The sequence below is a fragment of the Chelonia mydas genome, chromosome 11, assembly GCF_015237465.2.
Source record: "Chelonia mydas isolate rCheMyd1 chromosome 11, rCheMyd1.pri.v2, whole genome shotgun sequence".
NCBI classification, from domain to species: Eukaryota; Metazoa; Chordata; order Testudines; family Cheloniidae; genus Chelonia; species Chelonia mydas.
The window spans coordinates 22,761,622-22,785,732 of NC_051251.2; the positions used below are offsets into that span (position 1 = coordinate 22,761,622).

General features: G+C 39.8%; 1 protein-coding gene across 3 annotated transcripts in view; it reads left to right on the forward strand.

Moving 5' to 3' along the window:
• ARHGAP15 (Rho GTPase activating protein 15) overlaps positions 1-24,111 on the forward strand; it is a 441,049-nt gene that overhangs the window by 79,068 nt on the left and 337,870 nt on the right. For all 3 annotated transcript variants that reach the window (XM_007057477.4, XM_037912146.2, XM_037912147.2), the window contains exon 6: positions 7,507-7,596. In XM_007057477.4, coding sequence (XP_007057539.1) covers positions 7,507-7,596 — 90 coding nt within the window. The remainder of the gene's footprint in view (positions 1-7,506; positions 7,597-24,111) is intronic.

Here is a 24,111-nt window from a genome sequence, read left to right on the forward strand (position 1 = left end):
ATAACTGGTGGAAAAATCCCAAGCAAGTGTGTATGTATGTATTCCTTTCCCATCCCCCACACCTGACAAGATGTTAAATATGAATGCCTCTATAATAGGCTTGGGATCCTACACTGATATGGTCTAGGGCACTTGGATGCCCAAGAGACCAGAATGCCAAGAGACCAGAATGCACATCAATCTTCTGGAACTCTGGGCTGTCTGAGAGACTTGTAAATTTTTCCTGCCATTCATCCAGTTTCACTGTGTACTCATACTGTTTGACAACATGAGAACCATCTTCTACATTAACAAGCAGGGATGAGCAAGATCCTTATGTATAGAAGCAATCACCTTGTGGAACTGAGGCATCAAGAACCATATCGCCGTATTGGCAGCGTACTTTCCTGGAAGCCAGAAATCACTGGCAGACAGCTTGAGCAGGCATTTCACCAGTGATCACAAGTCAGAGATACACAATACAGTACTGAACAGCATTTTCACTCAGTGGGGAACCACTCTGACAAACAGGAAATACAACATATACTCCTCCAGGGGAGCTCAAGGAAAGCACTCCAGAGGTGATGCTTTCCTAATCCTTGGTCAGATCACTTGAGGTATGCTTTCTCTCCCATCCCATTCAAGGTATGCCTTGAGGTCTATGGAAGATTTGACAGGCCCGGGCATGAGTTATCCTCATCATCCTTAAATGGGCCAGGTAAATCTGGTTTCCAAACCTCCAATGAATGGCATCCCATCTGCCAATTAACATCTTTTCCTTTCTGAATCTCTTGATTCAGTGGTATGGTAGAGTCAAGAACCCTAGCCATGAAGCACTTCATCTCGTGGCTTGGTATTTGGGTGAGCATCAAGCCTAGAATGTTCCTGATTTAAAGCTCTGCTAGCCATTCTTAATAATAGCAGAAAGGATTCCACCAGAAAATGTTACCTAGCCCAGTTGAAACATTTCTCTATCTGGGTGCAGCAAAACCATATATTTCCAGAGGCAGCAGATGTTTCTCACTCTCAAGACAACAGCTTTTTCCCTTAGCTCGCTACAGATTCGTCTGGTGGCAATCAATGCATGTAAGTCACCATCGGACAGTTACTCAATCTTTAGTCACTCAGTAACCACCATATGTTTGAAAATTCTTGAAAGGTCTGATCAGAACATTTCCACCAGTAAAGAAACCTACTCCTCCTGGAACCTTAACTTAGTACTTTTGGCACTCACTCAGTCACCCGTTAAACTGTTAACTACATGTTCGACGTCTCAGCCATCAATAAAGGTTACCTTCTGGGTTGCCATCACCTCACCCAGAAGGGTAGGTGAACTCGGGGCACTAATTGCTGATCTGCCATACACAATATTCCATAAGGACAAAGTCTGGCTATGAGAACACTCGAAATTCACTCTTATGATAGTTTTAAAATATCACATAAACTAGTCAATTCACTTACCTTTGTTTTTTTCCAAAACCCATGTTCTGGTGAAGAGAGAAGACTCCATTTCCTTGATGTAAGATGAGCATTGGGATTTTACCTGCAGAGAATAAAACTGATCAGAAAGTCATCTAAACTGTTTGTTGTCATAGCAGAACAACTCTGAAGTCAAGCTATAGCCTCTCAGAGGATCTATACATGATCTTTGGCTGAATCCTACTCTATCAGTTGGCACAGCTCCCTCTCCCACATGGGTAAGGGCTTACCCTACAAGGGTATTGAGGATGCTCAGCTGCTTGCAGGAAGGACTCCACACCTTGTAGATTCAGGTTCCAAATACTTAATCTTGCACCCACTCTAGTTAAGATTCCATTAAATCAATTTGGTACAGGGTCAGGCCTGAAATTCCAAAGTTGAGAGAAAATTCATCTTTGGGTTTGCCAGATATTTAAAACTAGACCAGAAAAGATCACCTGTTAGATGTGGATTCCATGAAGGTCATGAGCTGCACTGAACTCACACATGGCACAGCTTAGGCAGGGGAAGGAAAGGTGGCTGTTTGCTCCCTTTTCATCTTCCAGGATGTGAGGCCAGCCACGGTGTTGAGCCAGCCCTAACAAAATGTAGAACCCCCCCCAGGGCTACTCTAACTTGCACTAGGAGTGAGGACCATTCCACCACCTGAGGTTTGTTAGAGTGTATTATAGATACTCCAACCCCAGCCCCACTTTCTCCAATCCCCGTCACATCTCCTCCAGGCCCTCTGCAGGCTTCTTGCCTTCCTGTATGACAGGAGACTTAGAGGCTTGAGTAAAAGCAACATATTTTTATGTTAGTCCAAGATTCCCCCACACTGGAAGAATTTTCATCAGCCCCTTTAGGGCTGTTTTAATGAATGGTGCAAATGGACCTTACCAGAGAATGAGGATATGGTCCAAATCTAAATCTAACACTGTTTAAATATGAAATAAGTATTTACATGTTATGAAACAGCAGTTCATTCCAAGCCAACAGCCTGCCCTGAAAATGCACTTCTTCAGCAGTGCTCAGTGTCAGTGAAATAATATTCACATCCTTGTATCTTTATCTTACTTTTTTTTTTTATAAAAGGTCAAATTTAGCAGAACAACCATTATGTGCACATGACCAAACTGAGAAACCATTTGCGGTAACTTTCCAGGTCCTGGCCCAATTCTCTCCTTTCTCTTTGCTGGCCTTCCTCATTGTGTCACATCTCATGTCATGACCCATTTCAGCATGTGTTCCCTCTGATCTTACCATAGCCCCATACACATCCCCTCACTCAGATTAGTCTTCCTCTCCCAGAAATGATCTTTTAGGTGGTGGGGCTATGGCAGCAGTATTTACCTGGAACAAAATTACAGGCATGAATTAATGTTGCTGTATGTTTGTGTATTTTGGGGACAAAACAAAAAGGAGCTAGACTAAGGCTTTTGGGCTATTAGTCTGAAAGTTCAGAAATACATCAAAAATTTGGACTGCAGATTTGAACTTGATTTTTTTTTTTTTTGCCGTACTGTCAAATATTTACATGGAGAAACAGTAGATGACTATCACTGCCAATTATGTCATAATCCAACATGTCAAACCCAAACCTAATGCATCAGAGAAGTTCCTGCTCAAAGTAGCTAAATCCAGGCAAGCTGACTCTATCTGATGCATCTAATGCAATGTTTGGTTTTTTAAACCCATTCATCCTGCTATAATTTTGACAGCTGAAAAGGAATAATATAATAAACTTCATTAAGAATCATTTGTTTACTGATTTTTTTTCAAATATTGTTTATTTCGGCAAAGGGGGAACTCAACCATTAATTAAATAATGCAATAAAGTCAATGTTCATTCATTGTAGTCTGAATTTAATAACATAGCAATTTTATTTATAACAGGAAAATGATGTGATTTAACAAAAAGATAAATACTGCTTTGGATTATAAGGTTATTAATTCATTAATTCTTAAGTACTGTATATAAAGTGAAAATTTAAAATAACGATGAATCATGATAAAAAGAACAATACTTCACTGTAAAGTCACTCAGGCAACATGAGGGGGGAAATGAAATCCCATACACATAATCCCTCTCTTAATGCTGAAGAAGTAATGTTTATTGGCAATTTAAATATATATTTACCATAGTTTTTAATAATAATCTAATACACAGAATTAATTTTACCTTTAGCTACACAGTTTACTGTGTTATTCCTTGCTTTTGTATCCCTATTGCAGATATAGGGCGTGATCCCAGATAAGATAGTAATAAAATTGTTGTTGACTTCAATGACAGAAGAATCGGGCCCATTGTTCTTTTCAGGTTAGCACTGACATATGGCCTCAACATTAGTATTAATTAGAAAAAATGTTAGTGTAAAGCGTAGAAGGAGAGATTGAGAGATGGTTGTTTAAAAAACTGTTAAAATATTAATAAAAATACAAAGGAAATGCAATGGTTTAATGAATTTGTATTTTTTGCTCCTGATTTGATCACTCCTAGTCAAAAATCTGTATTTCATTCCACTTTATAGAAGTCACAAAACCTGTTGAACTCCTATTTTTTTTGTATTTTAAATTGATAACAAGATCAAAAAGGATCATAGCTCCATTCCTAGCTTCTGCTTATATCAGGCTGTCAAGAATTCCCTACTTAAAATTCTGTTTTCAAAGATTTGTAATTTTGACCGAGAGAAGGATGAGTGCAGTTTTTTTCTGAAGAGTTTATTGAATAGAGGATATTTAACACATGTGCAAACTGCCTTGTAAATGCCTCCTAAATCCATATTCATGCAGAGGAAGATTTCATTGTAACAGACACTTATATCAGTTTACAGTATAACCCCCACCAACAACGTTGATATAACATAAATGGTCTGACTGAAAAGCACAAAGCAAGGTAATTAAGAATTAGGTCTCTCATGGTAGCCTTAACTCACTCAGTTACAGGATGTGTTAGTTATGCCTACATGCTTATGAAGCAGACTGTGAATCATACAGTACGTAGGACAACACAAGGCCATATTCTACTTTCAGACATGTTCATGGACTTCCTGTAGACTTAAATAGGGGCCACATGTTTTCTCTGGAGATCCATTTTGGTAATAATGATACCTAGCTCTAATATAGTGAATTTCATCCAGACATCTCAAAGCACTTTTCAGAGGAGGTCAGTATCATTGTCTCCATTTTACAGATGGGGAAACTGAGGCACTGTGGGATGGGAAAACTGAGGGATGGGGAAACTGATGGGATGGGGAAACTGAGGGAGCACTGTGTCCAATTCTGGGTCCCATACTTAGGAAAGATGTGGCCAAATTGGAGAGAGTCCAGCGGAGAGCAACAAAAGTGAGAAAAGGTTTAGGAAACTTGACCTATCAGGAAAAGGTTAAAAAAACTGGGCACATTTAGTCTTGAGAAAAGAAGACTGAGGGGGGACCTAATAATAGTCTTCAAGTATATTACAGTATATACAAGGATAGTGATCAGTTGTTCTCCATGTCCCCTGGAGTAGGATAAGAAGTAATGTGCTTATTCTGCAGCAAGGAAGTGTTATGTCAGATATTAGGAAAAACTTTCTAACTATCAGGGTAGTTAAGCTTTGGAATAGGCTTGCAAGGGAGGTTGTGGAAACCCTATCTTTGGAGGATTTTAAGAACAGGTTGGATGATCTACATTTACATGGTTCTACTCAGTGCAGGGGAGTGCACTTGATGACCTTTTTAGGTCCCTTCCAGCCCTACATATCTATGATTCTGTGATCTCACTGTCAAGGAGCTTTATCCTGATCTCATCCAAAATTTTACTTTCTTCCTTTTTTTCTTATATTTTTCCAAGATTTTCTTTCATTCACTGGTGTTTACACCTTCCAAATTTTGATTGAGTGGGTAGTCTTTTCCTTCACCCTAGATATGTAAGTATTTGCAGGCACAGCCAATAACTTTGTGATTTTATCCAAAGAGAAGAAGCAATCAAATTTGTCTGACAAAACCTGCACCAGTTCCCCAGGGAACTGCACATGTCTATTCTGTGGGAGTGCAAACCTTGATAGAAGTTGATAGAGCATTTTGGATGGAATCCTTGACAGGTGCTTCATAGATATTCCTGTCTCTGAGCCCCTGCTATCGATTTTACAATTGGAGTGATTGATCTGTCCCATGAATATGGTGTGTACATATATATTTCTAAAAGTTGTGCAGTACAGAATTTTGTAACTTGGACATTTCTATTAAAATATTTTGCTTGTAATAATAATTTGCCCCTCAAAATCTTTGATCTGAAGATCTCAAAATGCTTAAAAAAATTAATTAAGCTTCACAACATCCTTGTGAAATTAAGTATCAATATTACCATTTTGCAGATGGAGAAACTGAGGTTTAGGGAGGTTAAGCTGCTTGTCAAAGGCTAAACAGGAAGTCTGTGGCAGAGTTAGATATGGAACCTGTTAATTTCATAACATACACACTGAGAAATTAGATAAAATTCTGGATTCTAAAAATAAAGCAGGGTTACATTGTAACTTTCCAGTATGAGTATTTATGTTTTTAACACACAATAACCCAAAAACAGAGAAAGAGAAAACAGGCTACACCTTATTGCAGACAGGCACAACTCAACCCACATTGCTTTTATGCTGGCTTTTGCAAAGTAATTCTGAGTGCACTGCACAACTTCCTGCAGAGCCCCTGAGTCTGCAAGCAGAACCAGGAACCCTCCCTTCCTCACTTTTAAATGACAGTCCTCAATACCCCACAGAATGTACCTATTTCTTCCAGCCTAGTGCTTTAGCTTTAGCTCCTTCTCTTTTGAATAACATATCTGTTATTTCCCTTTTGGAAACAAGGAACAAAGACCAATTATAGGGCCTGTTATTGCCAAGGGTCCTGAGACACGGAAGTGTTGTGGTTTGGCAAATTATGAGTATAATTATAACTCCAGTCCTGAAAAATGCCAGGTTCCCTGACTGCAAAGCTTTTCACCATGATTTTTTACTGTGCTTCTCTCAACACAGATTGATCCTTTCTTTTACCCACTTCAAAGCAACTTTGGAAATACATGTTTTTTAGCCATTAATAACAATGTCAGAGAAATTTAGTGAGCATTTTTAGGCAGCTGAAAAGTGTGATTGAGCTGGAATCGCCATGGTGCCTGCTGCCATTTAGTTTTCTTTACAACCGATGTCACTCTTAATGTTAGAATTGTTTAAAGTAGCAATATGGCCTAGTGGATAGAACACTGAACTGGGACTCAGGAAACCTAAGTTGTATTCCTATTTGTCTCGTCCCCCCTCGTGCCTCAGTTTCCCCATCTGAAAGGGCAAAATGATACTGTCCTCCTTTGTAAAGTGCTTTGAGATCTACTGATGACAAACCTTATATAAGTAGCTGTACTAGTAGTAGTAAAAATGAGGGACAAAAAAGATGAGTCAAGGTGACTATTAACATCACTCAGCTATTGCCCTGATCAAACGCAGAAGGAACTTTATGGAACTAATTTTTTTTCAAGTATTATTGTCTGGGATGTGTGATGGCCTGTAAGGTGTTGAGTAGCTCCTGAGAGATACTTAGTGCATCTCAAACCTGTTGACTTTGGTGGAACTCACAGATGTGGGCATCTCATGGGATTGAGACCCTGGTAACTTGCTCAGATAAAAAGATGGCCTACCGTGGAGCTGAGGTACATATTCTTCTACAGTCTCAGTTCTTTCCAGCTGTATCAGTGAGAATTAATCTATTCTGCACAAGCATTTTTCAGGTTCAGTGGTGCAAAGTAAGCATTACAAAAAATAGGAAATATCTAGTCATTTTTTTTTCTTTTGCTTTAATTAGGAAATAGCCTAATGATTTTTTAAAATAACACACACACACATACACACACGTGTAATTCCCACTGAGAACCTGAAAAAGGGACATATATTGTATTAAAGGGAGGATTAATAGGCCCTTCAGAGTGGTGCTAGCAACAATGCTCGAATTCTCTGCCAGTTGAACTTGATCCACTCTCTTTTTATCTGGCAACTGTCCCCATATCTGTACGTTCAATTTATATTTTGTATTTAATTTTTATTTGCAGAAAGCAGGATATAAACCAGAATGGGTGGATTTGTGTGGCGCTCACATTGAATGGACTACAGAGAAATCTAGTAGAAAGAATGTCTTTCAGGTAAGAGGGAATTTGTTCATTCCATTCTCCCTTTGGGTACAAAGCCTTTAAGGTTAAGAACTAGATTTTATTTCTGTGATTAGATATTTTAGTAACTACAGATTGATCTAATACAGCACTTGTTTCTTAAACAAATTTAAAAGCGTAACATTTTATCCAGCCTCAGTTTACTATTTTTTTCTAGGCTAACGAGTCCTGATGATTGAATCTACTAAAAACACTTGAGAACCTGTTGATTTATTGATTAATGTTCCACATTCAATTTGTTTTTAAAACTTAGCAGGTAATTGCTTTGGGTTTAAGCCTGGAATCCTTGACCTAAGGAACTTCCATAAACAGAACTTTCTCAAATTGCTTATTTAAGCTCTGATCCAACTGAGTGTGGTTACTCTGTTTATTTTTATTGCTGCTCACGGCTGTGATGACCCAGGTTCATTCCTGAGTGGAGAGGGCTGGAAGGAGAAGAACCTGGCATCCATCAGAGCCAATTCAGAAGTTTGTATATTTCTCATGTGCTGATCATTTTATTGTATGGAAAACAATGTTGCTTAATTTTTTTTTTCATCCAAATGCCATTTCATTGAATGGCAAGATAAATGCCTTTCAAGGATGAGAAAGGCATTATTCTAGGGTTGACATTCCAGGATCTGGATGCTAAAAAAAGGTTGTTACAACACTTCCACTATAGGGACCCAGTCCAACACCGATTGAAATCAATGGAAAGGCTTTTGTTGATGTCATGGGAGTTGAATCAAGCGCTATAATTTTTTTCTATCTGAGGATTTGGAATTTTATATAGGGCTTCAGTAGCGAGGATCTAACAATGAGAATTTTCCTTTCTTCAGCTGTTATTTATATATTAAATTGATTTATTTTAGTAAGGCAACTAGTGTACCTCTAGTTCATACCCTGGTTTTACAGTAAGGTAAATTTTATACAGTGTGAGTTTGGTAAATATGGGAATCAGTTAACAGTAGCCTTACAAAAGATATGACTATATATTTAGGTGGTAAGAGGGTATAAAATTGTGCTTAACAGTATTTTATTTCACCGAATTGGTCACTATCTGAAACTTAAATCTTGTCTACACACAAAAGGGACTCATGCCTTTTTTGCAATGTTTTCCCATTTATGCTTCTAGAGTGGGGGAAGAACAAGCAGAGATGTGAGCAAAGATTAGTAGAAGAAGGGAAATGTAACAAAATTATTTCAAACCTCAAAATAACGTGTGAACTTTGGGTAAAGATTTAGGTCTTATTGTCATCAAACTTATTCACCCTTCCTAGTTCTCTTATTTAGAGGTTCATTGTCCCTTCAGTCATCTGCCCTGGATCTCTGTCCTGCTCCTCATGTCATCCATGAAGAGCTGTATGTGCTAGACTTGTGCCCCACTGCATCTAGGACATAAGAGGAGGGGAGGATGCATCTTCAGGACATATAACTCCTGCCAGATGGAGTAAAAAATGTGCTTGTCAATTAACCAGGTTGCACGTGGCATCACTAGAAGTTATTGAATTGCTTCCAAGGTAGGAGTAGGTGTGGATTACATGCTGGAGAGAAGTAAGAGCAAACACTGCTTAATATGCTGTGCCAAGACCTTTGAAGACTGGACTATATAGTAATTTAGGTCTTTACAACAGTGAAGCAGTGATGCTTCCACAGGTCCGCTCCAAAGCAGTGATGCTTCCATAGGTGAGCCTCAATGATCTCTACTGGTTTCAAGGAATGGGCCGTTCTGCTTCTAGCCCTGCCCTGTAGGTGAGGCCCTTTTTTAGAGCTGGCATAGTAGGCTCCATGACATCTATCCTACAGCAACTAGTGTGACAGAATATCGAATGGGGATATGACATAGCTGGCATGTGCTGAGCTCTGGGTATCTTCAGCTGGTTCAAATTCCCTTAGGGACTGTTGCCAGCTTGAAAGTGTTAGAGTAGTCACCAGGCAGCTTTTACTTGCAGCTGTGACTGGGGTGAGACAAAGAATCAGGGACTATAACTGTCTTCCTGAAAGGGCTCATCCCTTACCTGCCAACTGTGGGTACAACTGATAATTTGGATCCATTCTATCTAAAGATGTAAAGGGAATATTTTTGAAAGCACCTACAGGATTTAAGACCACTGAAAGTCAATAGGACATGTGCACCTAACTCACTTAGGTGCTTTTGCAACTGTCCTCTTAAAATCTGACAGTGATTTATAAAATATGAGGTTTGACAATTCTTAGGTAATCCATAGAGCATATTGGTAGAGAGAACAAGCAATTGCTCTTATTCTTCAGTTTTGTCTCCCTAAAAGTAATAAAATATAACTTTAGCCAAATTCTGCAAACCCTTACACATTAGCAGAGCTAATGGAGATCACTGAACTCTTTGAGTATGAGTATAGAGAAGAATCAGGCTCAGTTCTCTTCTGAAACCATGAAATCATTTGTTCATAAGACCAATAACTGAGTGTGAGAGAAATCAGAGATATAAACCTAAAAGGGTGGAGCATCGTTTAGATGGATCTTGGAGATATACTAGAAGTCTGTGCCAGATTGCAAGAGTTATTTGGTGCCAACAGTGGTGACATTTTGGGAAAGGACTGAAAGGATTGGTGCTAGATGAATGGAAACAGTAGGAAGGGGAGTAAAATGAGAGTCCAGGCAGAGATTTAAAACCGAGGAAAGTGGCTTATACTTGGATGTTGAATGCCGGAAACACTCTTGATGTTTTATTTATTTAAAATATATAGCCATCCTTTGAATATCTACCTATTTATTATTCTGTTGGATTGGAAAGAATCCGAAAGGCTTTGCTGGAAAGCTAAATCTAGATGACTTGCACTGCTATTTGATTAGCTACATTAGCTGGCCTAACTCTGAAATTATCAGAATAAATATGATTATATGTCCAAAAGCATGGCAACAAAGCATGACCAGTGGGTTTTCATTTCATTACAAACTGAATAATAAAGCAGGTTTCAGAGTAGCAGCCGTGTTAGTCTCTATCCATAAAAAGAAAAGGAGGACTTGTGGCACCTTAGAGACAAACAAATTTATTAGAGCATAAGCTTTCGTGAGCTACAGCTCACTTCATCGGATGCATACAGTGGAAAATATAGTGGGGAGATTTTATATACACAGAGAACATGAAACAATGGGTGTTACCATACAGACTGTAACAAGAGTGACCAGGAAAGGTGAGCTATTACCAGCAGGAGAGCGGGGCGGGGGGGAGAACCTTTTGTAGTGATAATCAAGGTGGGCCATTTCCAGCACTTTACAAGAACAGTAGGAGGGGAAATAAACAAGGGGGAAATAGTTTTACTTTGTGTAATGACACATCCACTCCCAGTCTTTATTCAAGCCTAAATTAATTGTATCCAGTTTGCAAATTAATTCCAATTCAGCAGTCTCTCGTTGGAGTCTGTTTTGGAAGTTTTTTTGTTCAAGAATTGCCACTTTTAGGTCTGTAATCGAGTGACCAAAGACATTGAAGTGTTCTCCGACTGGTTCATACCTACATGCCTCCAGCTTTCATCCAGACCACACCATATGATGCATTGTCTACTGCCAAGCTCTATGATACAACCGCATTTGCTCCAACTCCTCAGACAGAGACAAACACCTACAAGATCTCTATCAAGCATTCTTAGAACTACAGTACCCACCTGCTGAAGTGAAGAAACAGATTGACAGAGCCAGAAGAGTACCCAGAAGTCACCTACTACAGGACAGGCCCAACAAAGGAAATAACAGACCGCCACTAGCCATCACCTTCAGCCCCCATCTAAAACGTTTCTCCAGCGCATCATCAAGGATCTACAACCTATCCTGAAGGATGACCCATCACTCTCACAGATCCTGGGAGACAGGCCAATCCTTGCTTACTGTCAACCCCCCAACCTGAAGGAAATACTCACCAGCAGCCACACACCACACAACAAAAACACTAACCAAGGAACCTATCCTTGCAACAAAGCCCGTTGCCAACTGTGTCCACATATCTATTCAGGGGACACCATCAAAGGGCCTAATCACATCAGCCACACTATCAGAGGCTTGTTCACCTGCGCATCTACCAATGTGATATATGCCATCATGTGCCAGCAATGCCCCTCTGCGATGTACATTGGCCAAACTGGACAGTCTCTACGTAAAAGAATAAATGGACACAAATCAGACGTCAAGAATTATAACATTCAAAAACCAGTCGGAGAACACTTCAATCTCTTTGGTCACTCGATTACAGACCTAAAAGTGGCAATTCTTGAACAAAAAAACTTCCAAAACAGACTCCAACGAGAGACTGCTGAATTGGAATTAATTTGCAAACTGGATACAATTAATTTAGGCTTGAATAAAGACTGGGAGTGGATGGATCATTACACAAAGTAAAACTATTTCCCCTTGTTTATTTCCCCTCCCACTGTTCTTGTAAAGTGCTGGAAATGGCCCACCTTGATTATCACTACAAAAGGTTCTACCCCCCACCCCCGCTCTCCTGCTGGTAATAGCTCACCTTTCCTGATCACTCTTGTTACAGTCTGTATGGTAACACCCATTGTTTCATGTTCTCTATGTATATAAAATCTCCCCACTATATTTTCCACTGTATGCATCCGATGAAGTGAGCTGTAGCTCACGAAAGCTTATGCTCTAATAAATTTGTTCGTCTCTAAGGTGCCAATAATAAAGCATTCATTCTTGACTAAAACAGAGCAATGTTAGTTTCTGTTGATGAGTTGTATCAGAACTGGCTACAGAATTCTGAGTTTGATTTGCCCTGGATACTCTGTCTGAGACCAAGAATTATAGTTTACAAATAGAAAATGACTATTGAGATTTTGTGTTAAAGAAAACCAACACCCAAAGTTACAGGAAATGTGGAATTTGAGTTCTAACTAAGACATGTACATGTCTTAGTAAACGCATGCCAACAAAGAGATGGACTATACATAATTAATTAATATGGGTGGAAAAAATTTCCATATTATCTGGGTGGAAAAGTATATAAACCTACAGCAAATGAAGGAAGGAAGGTTTTGGGATTAGATTCTGATCTTGCACATGTTTAACTTCACTGTGTTTAATGGAGTTATTCCTTTTCTAAACTAAGGTAAATCTGATCAGAACGAGGCCTAATTAATTTAAAATGTGTGCACAATAGCTTATTTCTGTGCATTTTGAACACTTCAGTTTCATCAAATAGTGCATAGCAGTATCCTGCAGCATGACTTACCTTAGTTTATTTTGTTGATGATATAGCGTCAGTAAACAGAACTACTTTGAAGCAGTTTCAACAAAATCTGAGCAAACAGAGCAATTTGCGGTGAGATACTGTATTGTTCTCTGTGGCTAACTGATGTGATGCTCTAGGTCTTCATCAGAGATGTGGTGAATAAAAGAAGATTTATGTTCAAATCACATGCTTTAAACATTTCTGCTAAGTGCTAGTTTGCTCTTTGGTGTTTAGCCTGAAATTTAAAGCACCGAGGATTAAAAGGATTACAACATAATCTTAAATAATCCTAAGTGTCATTTACAGAGAGATGGTTGTAATAACTAAATAAAACCATGTTAAGGGATGGCAGTATTGTCAATCAGCAACTGGAACACAAAGAGTGCCTCTGTCATCCCGTCATTCTCCTTTCTCTCCTTTACGTAGTTAAATTTTGCATTGGATAGGTACATCTTGATGTGAGCTATAGCTGAAGAAAATAACAACATGATGGAATGCTTTTTAGCCTGCACTAATATGGTAACTGAGGCATTAGTAACTAGATTAGTTGAAAAATGTTCTTGATGCTCAATGTTGTGTGCTTGTGGAGAACTTTTCAGAATAGGGTTTATCCATTTCTTCTGCATTGCTCATGCTCTTCCTCCTCACGTGTAAACCGAACCGCCCTTCCTGAGTTTAAAATTATGACAAGATGCTTGGGAGGAAGTTGCAGTGTTCATTTGACCTTAATATACCTGTGGTTCCACAATGCTAAGGTTTCATTAATACAAAATCCTGCAGCAATGGAATAATGAATTGTAGAGGGATTTCTTTTTGGCTGATTTAAAAAAAAAAGTCAGTGTTAAAAAAGTCGTTATGCAGCATATGCATGAATTAGTAAGCAGCTTCATTCCCCTAATAGCTTCATTCATTTAACAAACACAGTCATTATTTTATTTCATTGGTGTTTCTGTTCATTTTCCAAGTTCATTTGTTTATAAAGGTTTTGTTACATAAATTACAGAGACTGATACTCAGGGTTTTGCCACAGCCTTAATGTGATATTGACTTTAATTTCAAAAGGCTGCAGCTCTGTCAGTTCACTCATATTCATAAAACTCTAACATGTAAAAGCCTAGAAAACAAGGCAAGAAATGTAGTGAAAAATACTAGAAAGTTCTGTATTTTGGTTGAAAGTATAGTTGGACCTACACCTAATATAAAAGAGATTATCCTACAGCTAGTAAGCATATAACATGCCTGATTCTGATCTCAGTTACACTGGTGTAAATCCAGAGCAACTTCGTTATCTTCAGTGGAGTTACTCCAGATTTACACCAAGATCAGAATCTGACCCATAAATTTTCTGTTCTCTTTTGTACAGTACAGGTTCTTAAACAGCCCTCATCACCATAGTATCTGAGCGTCTTCCAGTAGTGCATTAAGTGACATGACTGACATCTGTCACATGTGGTTTGTTTTCTCTCCCTCATCCTCTCTCCGGGGCGAGAATTGTGTGCATGGTATAACATTTTGTTTTGGTAGAGTTTGGGGGCTTGATTTTGTGTGTGTTAAATGTATGCTCTGCTCTGTGTGTGTTTTAGAGAAGGCAGGTCAAAGATTGCACTTGGAAAAGTAAATGGTGAGGTTTGTGATGATCCTTAGTTCCTTTTGGAGTTTGTTCCACAGTCTCCGATGGGCCCCCAAGAAAGCTCTGTCTTCTGCATTAGCTTTAGAGCCACAGAAAGCTTTTGTCTGTGACACATACAGTCAGTGTACTAACTTTTGCTGGTCTTACGTTTTATAAATAGTGGATGGATCTGGCCCTGTTTTAGATACCTTTATGTTAATTTATCCATGGCTGAAAGTTACATTTATTTTTTGTGGGTTTAACTGACAAGCCAAAGATCTGAATTTATCCAAATCCAATTTCATATCTTTAAATAATTGACTACATATATAACGTTATGACAGTGTCATTAGTTTAATAACCTGCAATTATTATCTAGAAAGTAATAGGAAATTGGACCAAAAGAAAGAGGCTTAACCAGGGACTAGCCGACAGGATTCCCTCCCACCAAGGAATGATATAAATAACTCCCATTGAAGTCAGTGAGAGTTACTTGTGTGTTGAAGTGGTAGAAAAGGGTTGCTGGATTGTATTTCCAGTTCTACCATTTACTTGCTACGTATCACTATGGGTGAGTAACTTGGATTCGGATTTTTAAAGATGTACATGCAAAAGTGTACACAGAACATCTACGGGATATGTGAAAACTGGGGTGGAAACCTGGAAAATTATGTGCCTGTGCAAATTCCTGCTTCATGAACACATCAGCACTTTGCTTGTGCAATTTGGGTGCAAGGCAGAAGTGCACACACTGTTGTGGGGGGCTTAATCTCTGTGTGGTTTATTTTTCCGTTTCTAAAATTAGTATAATACTGTATCTTTCAGAGATGTGGATGTAAAACACAGTAAGAACTTTGGATAACAGGTGCTTTATAAGTACAAATTTTTACTGATATCAGAATTAATGGCTCTGATTCTCCTCTCTTACCACTTTTACACTGGTGCAATTCCATTGACATCATTGGAGTTACTCTTGATTTACCCTGTATTGAGAATTATTTATTCATCATTTCTTAATTATGTTATTATCTTTTTACATAAAGTTGCATTAAAAATAAGCCCATGCTTTTACCAGTTTTCTGCCTCACTCTTTTGATACCTGCAATTACTATACGCGTCAAAAGCAGAAAATTCAGACACACATTAGATCTCAACTTTTGCTTTAGAAATTACTGCTACAGTAGAACACTGTGTCACACAAAACCACACGGAAGCATATGCAAGTAATGCCAGGTAGAGCTGTGTTTTCACTGTGTGCATGGATGCAGAATATTTTGCAGTCATGATTAACAATGAGAAGCAGGAAAGCTAGTAACTGTGGTTAGATAGCTGGTTTTAGGAGAACTGAACACATCTGTACAGAATGTGTAACTGTGTGTGTGTTTGTGTGTAATGTACACTGCAAACATTCTAAGGTTGAAATGTCAATTCCATTCTAAGGGCTAATGCCTGTCTGAGTGAGGACCATGCTGAGAGACAGGAGAAGCACTTCCTGAACTGGGGCCTTTGGATGTAATGTGGAGGAACCATCATAATGCCCTGGTGGCGTATGGAGCAGGGTGTGTATGTGAGGCATTTGTTGTGCCTGCTCTCCCCTGGAAAAAGGATACCAGAGAAGTGGACAGTGAGAAGGCAGGTTCATTGCCTTTCTGCCTCAGTCAGTGGTGTGTGGAAAACACAATCTGTTCCATCATTCATAGGTGCTGGAACTAGGGGTCCTGCCGCACCCTCTGGCTTGAAGTGCTTTCCATCATATACAGAGTTTACAGTTTGGTTCAATGGCTCTCAGCACCCCCACTATACAAATTGCTCCAGCCCCTCTGCATCCATTACCTCCCCCGCAGATTGTGGCAGAGCTCCCTGGAGCTCCTCCTGAAGTAGCACAGGTCATTACTGCCCCCAACCTAGGACAGGTTTCAGAGTAGCAGCCATGTTAGTCTGTATCTGCAAAAAGAAAAGGAGGACTTGTGGCACCTTAGAGACTAACAAATTTATTTGAGCATAAGCTTTCATGAGCTACAGCATCCGATGAAGTGAGCTGTAGCTCACAAAAGCTTATGCTCAGATAAATTTGTTAGTCTCTAAGGTGCCACAAGTCCTCCTTTTCTTTTTACCTAGGACAGTGACACAAACGCCACTGACTCTTTATTTCATGAATATAAACAGCCCAACAATGCTTATTTTACCAGATTATCAGACGGTTTTAGGAAGTTAGTGAGTTTCACTGGGCTGCTGAGGATCCAGTTTAGCCCTGTGTTTGTTGTGCTTACCAGAAAGGGACCATTTTGCCCAGAAGTTTGTGCATTATACATGACATGTATGACTAGTAAATGGTTTCATATTGTCCAACTTGCCCACTGGGGTACCACTACGAGAAAATTAAATAAAACTCAGGTTGCTTTTGATAGAGTAGGCTCACAGGCTGGTTGATGAATGGTTGATGCAATTCAATTTTGGGAGATGCAAGGTAATAAGACTGGGGCAAGAAAATAAAAAAGGAAAGGGAATATACACTCAGTGGTTCTGTGATACAAATCAGTGATCAGAATATGGGGGTACTGGTGGATAAAATTCCTGAATCTTTGCTCTCTGCTTAATGGCAGGAAAAAGAAAACAAGGCCTTGAATTGCATACATAAGAGCAATAAAGAGAAGTTGAAATTATACAGGTACTTTATAGAGACTGAGAGAGACCCTGTACTGTGCACAGTATTCATCATGTTATTTCAAACAATATATGAAAAAATAGAGAAGATCTGATAGAAAGAAGCTGGATTGAGGCCAAGACTTGAGGATTTTATATATATAAAGAGTTTGGGAAACAAAGTCATAGAATCATAGAACTTTTCTTTCAACTTTTCTTTATCCTTTCTAAAAGAGAAGGTTGAAGGAACATCTACTTGTTCATGAGCTGGCAATGTAAGCAAATGAAGAAACAGTTGCTACAAAAGTTTAGGCAGAATTTCTTCCCTTTATCCGTCTATTGAAGTTTTTACATTTAGTATCTGAGCATCTACCTGGAGCCTGATTCTGTAGCCATGCCACATGCAGAACATAAAGAACTCTCATTGGGTTCAAGGGAGTTCTGCATGTTTCATGACTGCAAAATTGGGACTGTAGAGAGCCTTTAACTCTCTGCCAGGAATGACTTGCTTTTCTTTTCGCTAAAAAAATCTAAACCCCCAAGTTATTGATAGTATGAAACCTACACTAACAGCCACCTCCAGTAGGCAATCTCCTGTAATCATAGAATCATAGAAGATTATGGTTGGAAGAGACCTCAGGAGGTCATCTAGTCCAATCCCCTGCTCAAAGAAGGACCAACCCCAACTAAATCATCCCAGCCAGGGCTTTGTCAAGCTGGGCCTTAAAAACCTCTAAGGATGGAGATTCCACCACTTCCTTAGGTAATCCATTCCAGTGCTTCACCACCCTCCTAATGAAATAGGTTTTTTTCCCTAATATCCAACCTAGACCTCCAGCACTGCAACTTGACACTATTGCTCCTTGTTCTGTCATCTGCCACCACTGAGAACAGTCTAGCTCCATCCTCTTTGGAAACCCCCTTCAGGTAGTTGAAGCCTGCTTTCAAATGCTCCCTCACTCTTCTCTTCTGCAGACTAAGTAAGTCCAGTTCCCTCAGCCTCTCCTCATAAGTCATGTGCCCCAGACCCCTAATAATTTTTGTTGCCCTCCGCTGGACTCTCCAATTTGTCTACATCCTTTCTGTAGTGGGAGGGCGCAAAACTGGACACAATACTCCAGATGTGACGTCACCAGTGCCGAATAGAAGGGAATAATAATTTCCCTTGATCTGCTGGCAATGTTCCTACTAATGCAGCCCGATATGCCATTAGCCTTCTTGGCAACAAGGGCACACTATTGACTCATATCCAGCTTCTCGTCCACTGTAATCCCCAGGTCCTTTTCTGAAGAACTGCTCTTAGCCAGTTAATCCCCAGCCTGTAGCAGTCAATGGGATTCTTCCATCCTAAGTGCAGGACTCTGCATTTGTCCTTGTTGAACCTCATCAGATTTCTTTTGGCCCAATCCTCCAATTTGTCTAGGTCACTCTGGACTCTATCCCTACCCTCCAGTGTATCTACTTCTTCCCCCAGCTTAGTGTCATCCGTGAACTTGCTGAGCGTGCAATCCATCCCATCATCAAGATCATTTATGAAGTCGTTGAACAAAACCACTCTAAGTGGTCACTCTAAAATATACCCAAGGTTTCCAGTGCAAATGCGGTAGACTTTTAGTAACAGTTTCTTGGATGGACAATCCTTTTTCTCTAGTCCACTGAAGATGGCTTTCACTGTGTCTGGAATAACCTCTTGAGAATTGTGGTTCCCATGCACTACTTTAAAAGGAGATAGATAAGGCTGTAGAGGAAGAGTATCTTGTTGGTGTGTGACGGGGTTATACTGATAGGAAAGGGTTAAAGGTTACTTGCCTCCTTCCCTTAAATTCCTTGCTGGGCCTTGTGATGGGCAAATAGCCTTTACCTCTTTCCTGGCTGTTTCACTTTGTCACAGTGGGCACAGCTGCTAACTTAAGTATGAAACAGGACTGGTGAACCTCCTGGTCTTTTTGTGTACTGAAATCTCCTATGTTTACACACTTTGGGCCAAAACCAGCCTGGCCTAAATGGCCATAGTTCCACTGAAGACCAGGAGTGGAATTCTGCTCTCATTTGTAAGGGCGTATATCTGAACTCCAGTGAAGCCAGTGTGTGAATGAGAGCGGGATTTGCCTCCCTGGGCATGATCCTCCTCTGCGTTGCCCCTTAGGTAATCATTTACATGTGTGGAAAGTGCATGTAGAATGTTAAAAAATAAATTCAATTTCAAGTTGGCAGTATCCCTTTGACCACTTGTGTCATTTTGTTTGTCCAGGTACTTTTTCTTGTATTCTTTGTTTATAAAAAAACAACATTTTTAAAAGGGGGTAAGATGGCTTTTAAAAAGCTGCTTTGAACCCGAGACTTGTGCCAAGAGAGGAGATTTTCTCTTTCCTCTTCCCTTCTTGAGTCAGATCCTCAGTTGGTGTAACCCAGCATAGCTCCGTCTGGCTCACAGATATAAATGAGTACATGAGGTACAGAGGCAGTGGATAATCAAGCCTCATGTTGCCCGCACTTACACTGTGGCTGAATTTGGCCCTATGTGTTTAGTAAATCCTTGCTTCTCACAAATGAAAATCTAGTCAAAGGTTGCTGTGAAGAATGATTTGATTGATTTAAAAAAAGATAACTTTAACCAGACAATAGACATTTAATTTCAGTCGTCTGAAATGATGATAATAATAAAAAGAATTGCTTGAAAGTAGTCCTTTTAAGTGACCCCATGTAGGTAGGGGTGAAACTTCTAATATGTCTCTGTCTGCAAGGGGGGTGGGTATATATACACGTGCTTCTCAAGAAATTATGCGACTCACTTAGCTTTTGACAGCTACACTGCAGCTTTCATAACTGCAGATGTTATTTGTCCATCAGAAAGAAAAATATTTATTTTGAGCCATGGGCATTTTCTGTGTTACAAAAATAAAATGTAACATCAGTTAATGCTTAATGTGCATGTGAAGTAATTTTGGTGGAGCAGAACTACTGAAGAATGTACGGGCCCAAATAGATGGTTGCAGAGTAGGGAAAGCAATAGCAGCATTGATTTTCACTATCTACTGTGAAAGAGCAATCTCAGCTAGTCAGCCATAACTGACTTTATGAATGCAAAGCTGTTTATTTTGCTTTACTTTTTGGCTGAATTCATTTTGGTTTATTCATATCTAAAGAAGTAACTATTGTTTCATCGTTTAAATGTGAAATGGAAGTGGACTACACAATGTTACTGCATTATTCATAAAACACATTGCTGCCATCTGGTGGACAGTATGTGTATCAACATGGGCTTTCTCTGGTTTGATTTTATTGTTGCTAGGTTAACAGTTAAAAAGCGGAATGCTTTCCAAGAGCGGGGTTTTGTATGATATTGTTGTTCCAGTGAAGCAATTTACAGAGACATAAAATAATTTCACCTGATCTTGTACTTTCTTTGATATTTTTGAGTAATCTTGCATGGATTAGACTCGCAACTGATCTTTGAATGGGAGGGATGTTTTTTTAAAGGGAATGTTTTACAGGTGTAACAAATAGTAGTCATTTGCAACTGATATTTGAAGCAAGTTTTAAAATTCTTACCAAGGAAATAGTTTCTTACCAGCCCTGCTCTTTCAAGCTGATTATTAAATGAGGTAATGTCTGATTTAGAAGGAAATATTGCTATTATAAACCAGTAATCACTAGTTTATACACACAGCAAAATTTTTATATTTTAAAACAGTGACTGACTGTGGAGCATCTGATCAGATGTAGTGAAAGTGGGCGGATACTTGGTAGTGGTAAATAACTGATACAGGATGATATCTTAGTTAAAGCACAGGGTGAGGATATCCTGCATGTGACCTTGGAAAAGTCACTGAAACTCTCTAGTATCTGGCCCTGCTTCAGTTTGTCCAGCTGTGAAGTGGGGATATTATTAATATTTTTTCAGCTTCAGAGGGAACTTGTGAGACTTGATTCAGTGTTGTTTTTACAGCATTTTGAGATCAGCAGGTAAAAGGCACTGCAGAAGTGGAAAGTGTGTATATGTTTCTGTGGGCAGACTTTGGTATATCATTTAAATGCTTTGGGAGCCCTCTGAACAAAAGCTTCTAATTTAATGTAAGGTCGTGCTAAAAAAATTAATCAATATAATATATATATATTTGTCTTTATATGTACCCAAACATTGCACATTTCTTTAATGTATCAAACTTATGCAAAGCAGAGACATGAATCGCAAATGAACTCACTCAGAGATAATCAAATCTGACTTGTTTACATGTTTGGAGCTGGTATTTCTGTATTCAGCCACTACATTTTCTAAAAACTTGGCTAAGTCACTTTACTCCATTTTTCTGTTTCTCTTTAATGAGTGAGGCAGATATTTTGATGTTGGCTGTGCAAGCAGAGCCTTGGCTCTCCTCTCTTTGAAAGACAGCACCTCACATTTGCACACAAATGTGTGCCAGATTATGGTAGAGAATCACATATTTCTGTGTGAGTCATTTACATAGAAAAAATCCTGTTGGGGAAAGACAGTCCTGATAGGTGTTTCAAAGGGATGCATGGGGCAGTAGAGGGCAATTTGGTTTTAACAGAGTCACACAAGTAACACCCTCCATACCTCTTAGAAAATGTACCTCTCCATTTCATGCAGAGCAGTAGTTTTCAAATTGTGATTCACAGACCACTAGTGGACTTCAGAGCCTTGCTGGGTGTGATAATGCAAAAACTGTAGTCAGCAGAAGTGCTTGAGCTAGCATCTCACTTGGTATAAAACAAGCTGGAGCTGCCAGCGAGACACTTTCCATATGGGGTCCTCAATTATGGAGCCAACTCCCTGAGTTTCTTGACCTCAAAGATGCACTTCAAAACCATCTCATTTACCTTGGCTGATGGGGGTAAAGGGGACTTCTTATAGGCTTGGATTTCTGTGTAAAGCTGAACCACACAGGGGCATCGGCAGCAGGGATCAAAGCTGGGACCTCTGGAGCTAAAGGTATGAGCCTCTACTGCATGAACTAAAAGACATGTGTCTCTTAGCCAAGGCTGTAGTAGGTTCAACAATCTCTAGCTGGTCTAGCCACCACTAGAGGGGGACAGAGTGCCACATCAAGCCAGCCTGGGTTACATGTGGTTGGGGATATTGATTGAGTTTGGATTCTATTTCTTGTCTGTTATTTTTCTGTTTTGGAGTGAACAGCAGCTGCTTTAAGTTTCTGATGTGGTTGTATTTTTAACTGATGACATAGAGGGCTAGAACCCAAGGTAGGAGCCTGTTGATTTATATTATACAATGAAATAAATAAAATTAAATAAATCAATTATAAGTTTAACTTACTGATAAAAAAAGAAACAGGAGCTGTTAGAAAACTGCTGGTACAAGGACACTGTGTTAAATGCAGTGCGGACACAGGAGTAGATGTTTTTATTTTGATGCAAATTAGGAGGAATCATGAGCAGACCTTTTCCTTCACAAGTTGTTCCAAAGAAGGGATATGCCCTCCCTCCTCCTTCTCTTACCTCATCTCACAAAAAGCGCAGTATACATTAACATCTCTTTAATTTAGTTAACACCATAAAAATGTTTACAAAAGTGTGAAGTCGTCATGATATACATATGCAACAATAACTTAAATTACTAGGTGATTTTATCACTGTGGCCCCCGTTCCTCTTAATCAGCCTATCCCTTGTCTGACCTTTTTATTCTTAAACCCCAATCCTGCAAACTTAACTTTATTTACAGATTCATACTTAACTTCTAGTATGTGTGTAGTGTCACAGAGGTCATAGCCTGCAGGTTTATGACTTAGATTGGCAGTTCTTCAGGACATGGACCATACATTTTTTATACATACGGGAGGCAGCTAGCCAATTTTTAGATTCTATGCAATAAGAGACAATAATCCTTTTTCTTGCTATCTGTATAAATTTACCATGAGGTGGAGATGGAGCTTAAATATTCTAGGGAGCATGTAATCTAAGAGAGGCAGCGTTGGAAGTGACTTAATATTGCATAGCTCCTTGAAGAGCAGAGAAATGTTTAACTTGTCACTTGAATGATCAGAAATAACCTATTTTGCCACAGACCTCATATTAGAGCTGCCTGACATAGAGACAGGAGCAGATGCAGACTGGAATAGGTGCTCACTAGCATGTAAACAGGCATGGCTGGAGCACCTATTGAGTTCTGGTAGTGGCTGGGTGCAAGCCCTCCTGTGTCTAAAGGCCCCTCCACCAGCTATGTGGAGGAGCTACTGAGCCTACAGTTCAAATGAGATTGGGGGACAACAAATGAAAAAAAGCAGGAACCAGTATGAGGGTCACAGGAGCATAAGTAGGGAACCAGAGGAGGACACTGAGCAGCCCTAGAACCCCGGACAGCACCCATTGCTCCTCAAATATCTCTAGGGAGACATAGGCCAGAGGAACTCTGCCTGGATGTGTGATTGGAGGGAGGAACGGAAATAGGCCTCACAGTCACAGAGAACCTCCCAGTCCAGCATCCTCCTCCTGGAATAATGGATGGCCAATTTGGCCAGTGCCAGGAGGAGATTGACAAGGAGGTCTCGTGACTTTGTGGGATCACGGATAGGGTGCATAAACCAGGAGGTGTGGGGAAAAATGCAGCCAGAAGCTTAGGAGAAGGTTCTGAAGGAGCCAGAAAAGGGGCCTCATATAGTGTGGGCCTATCGCTTGAGATAAATGTGTGCCAGGGTCTTCTTCATGCTATAACAAGGGCAGGTGTGGGGGATGGGGGTGAACCACGCCAGGTACATGCCCGTGCTCATGGCTCCATGAAGGAGCCACCAACTGATATCTCTGGCGGGCCGTGGGACCAAGGTGGAATACACACTGGCCCACCGGAATTCCTTATCCTCCTCAGATGGCAGAAGGTCCTGCTCCTTGGTGTGAGGGTGGGACACAAGTGTGAGGAAATGAAAAGTATGGAGCATGAGCATGTACAGATGTGTCCTTGGCACAGTTCAGAAACGAACTGGCTGCAGGTCATGCGGCTTTCTCAGGTTATGCAACAGAAAGGGAGAGGGCGTGGTCATGTGGCAGGGCTGATGAAAAGGTCCAGAG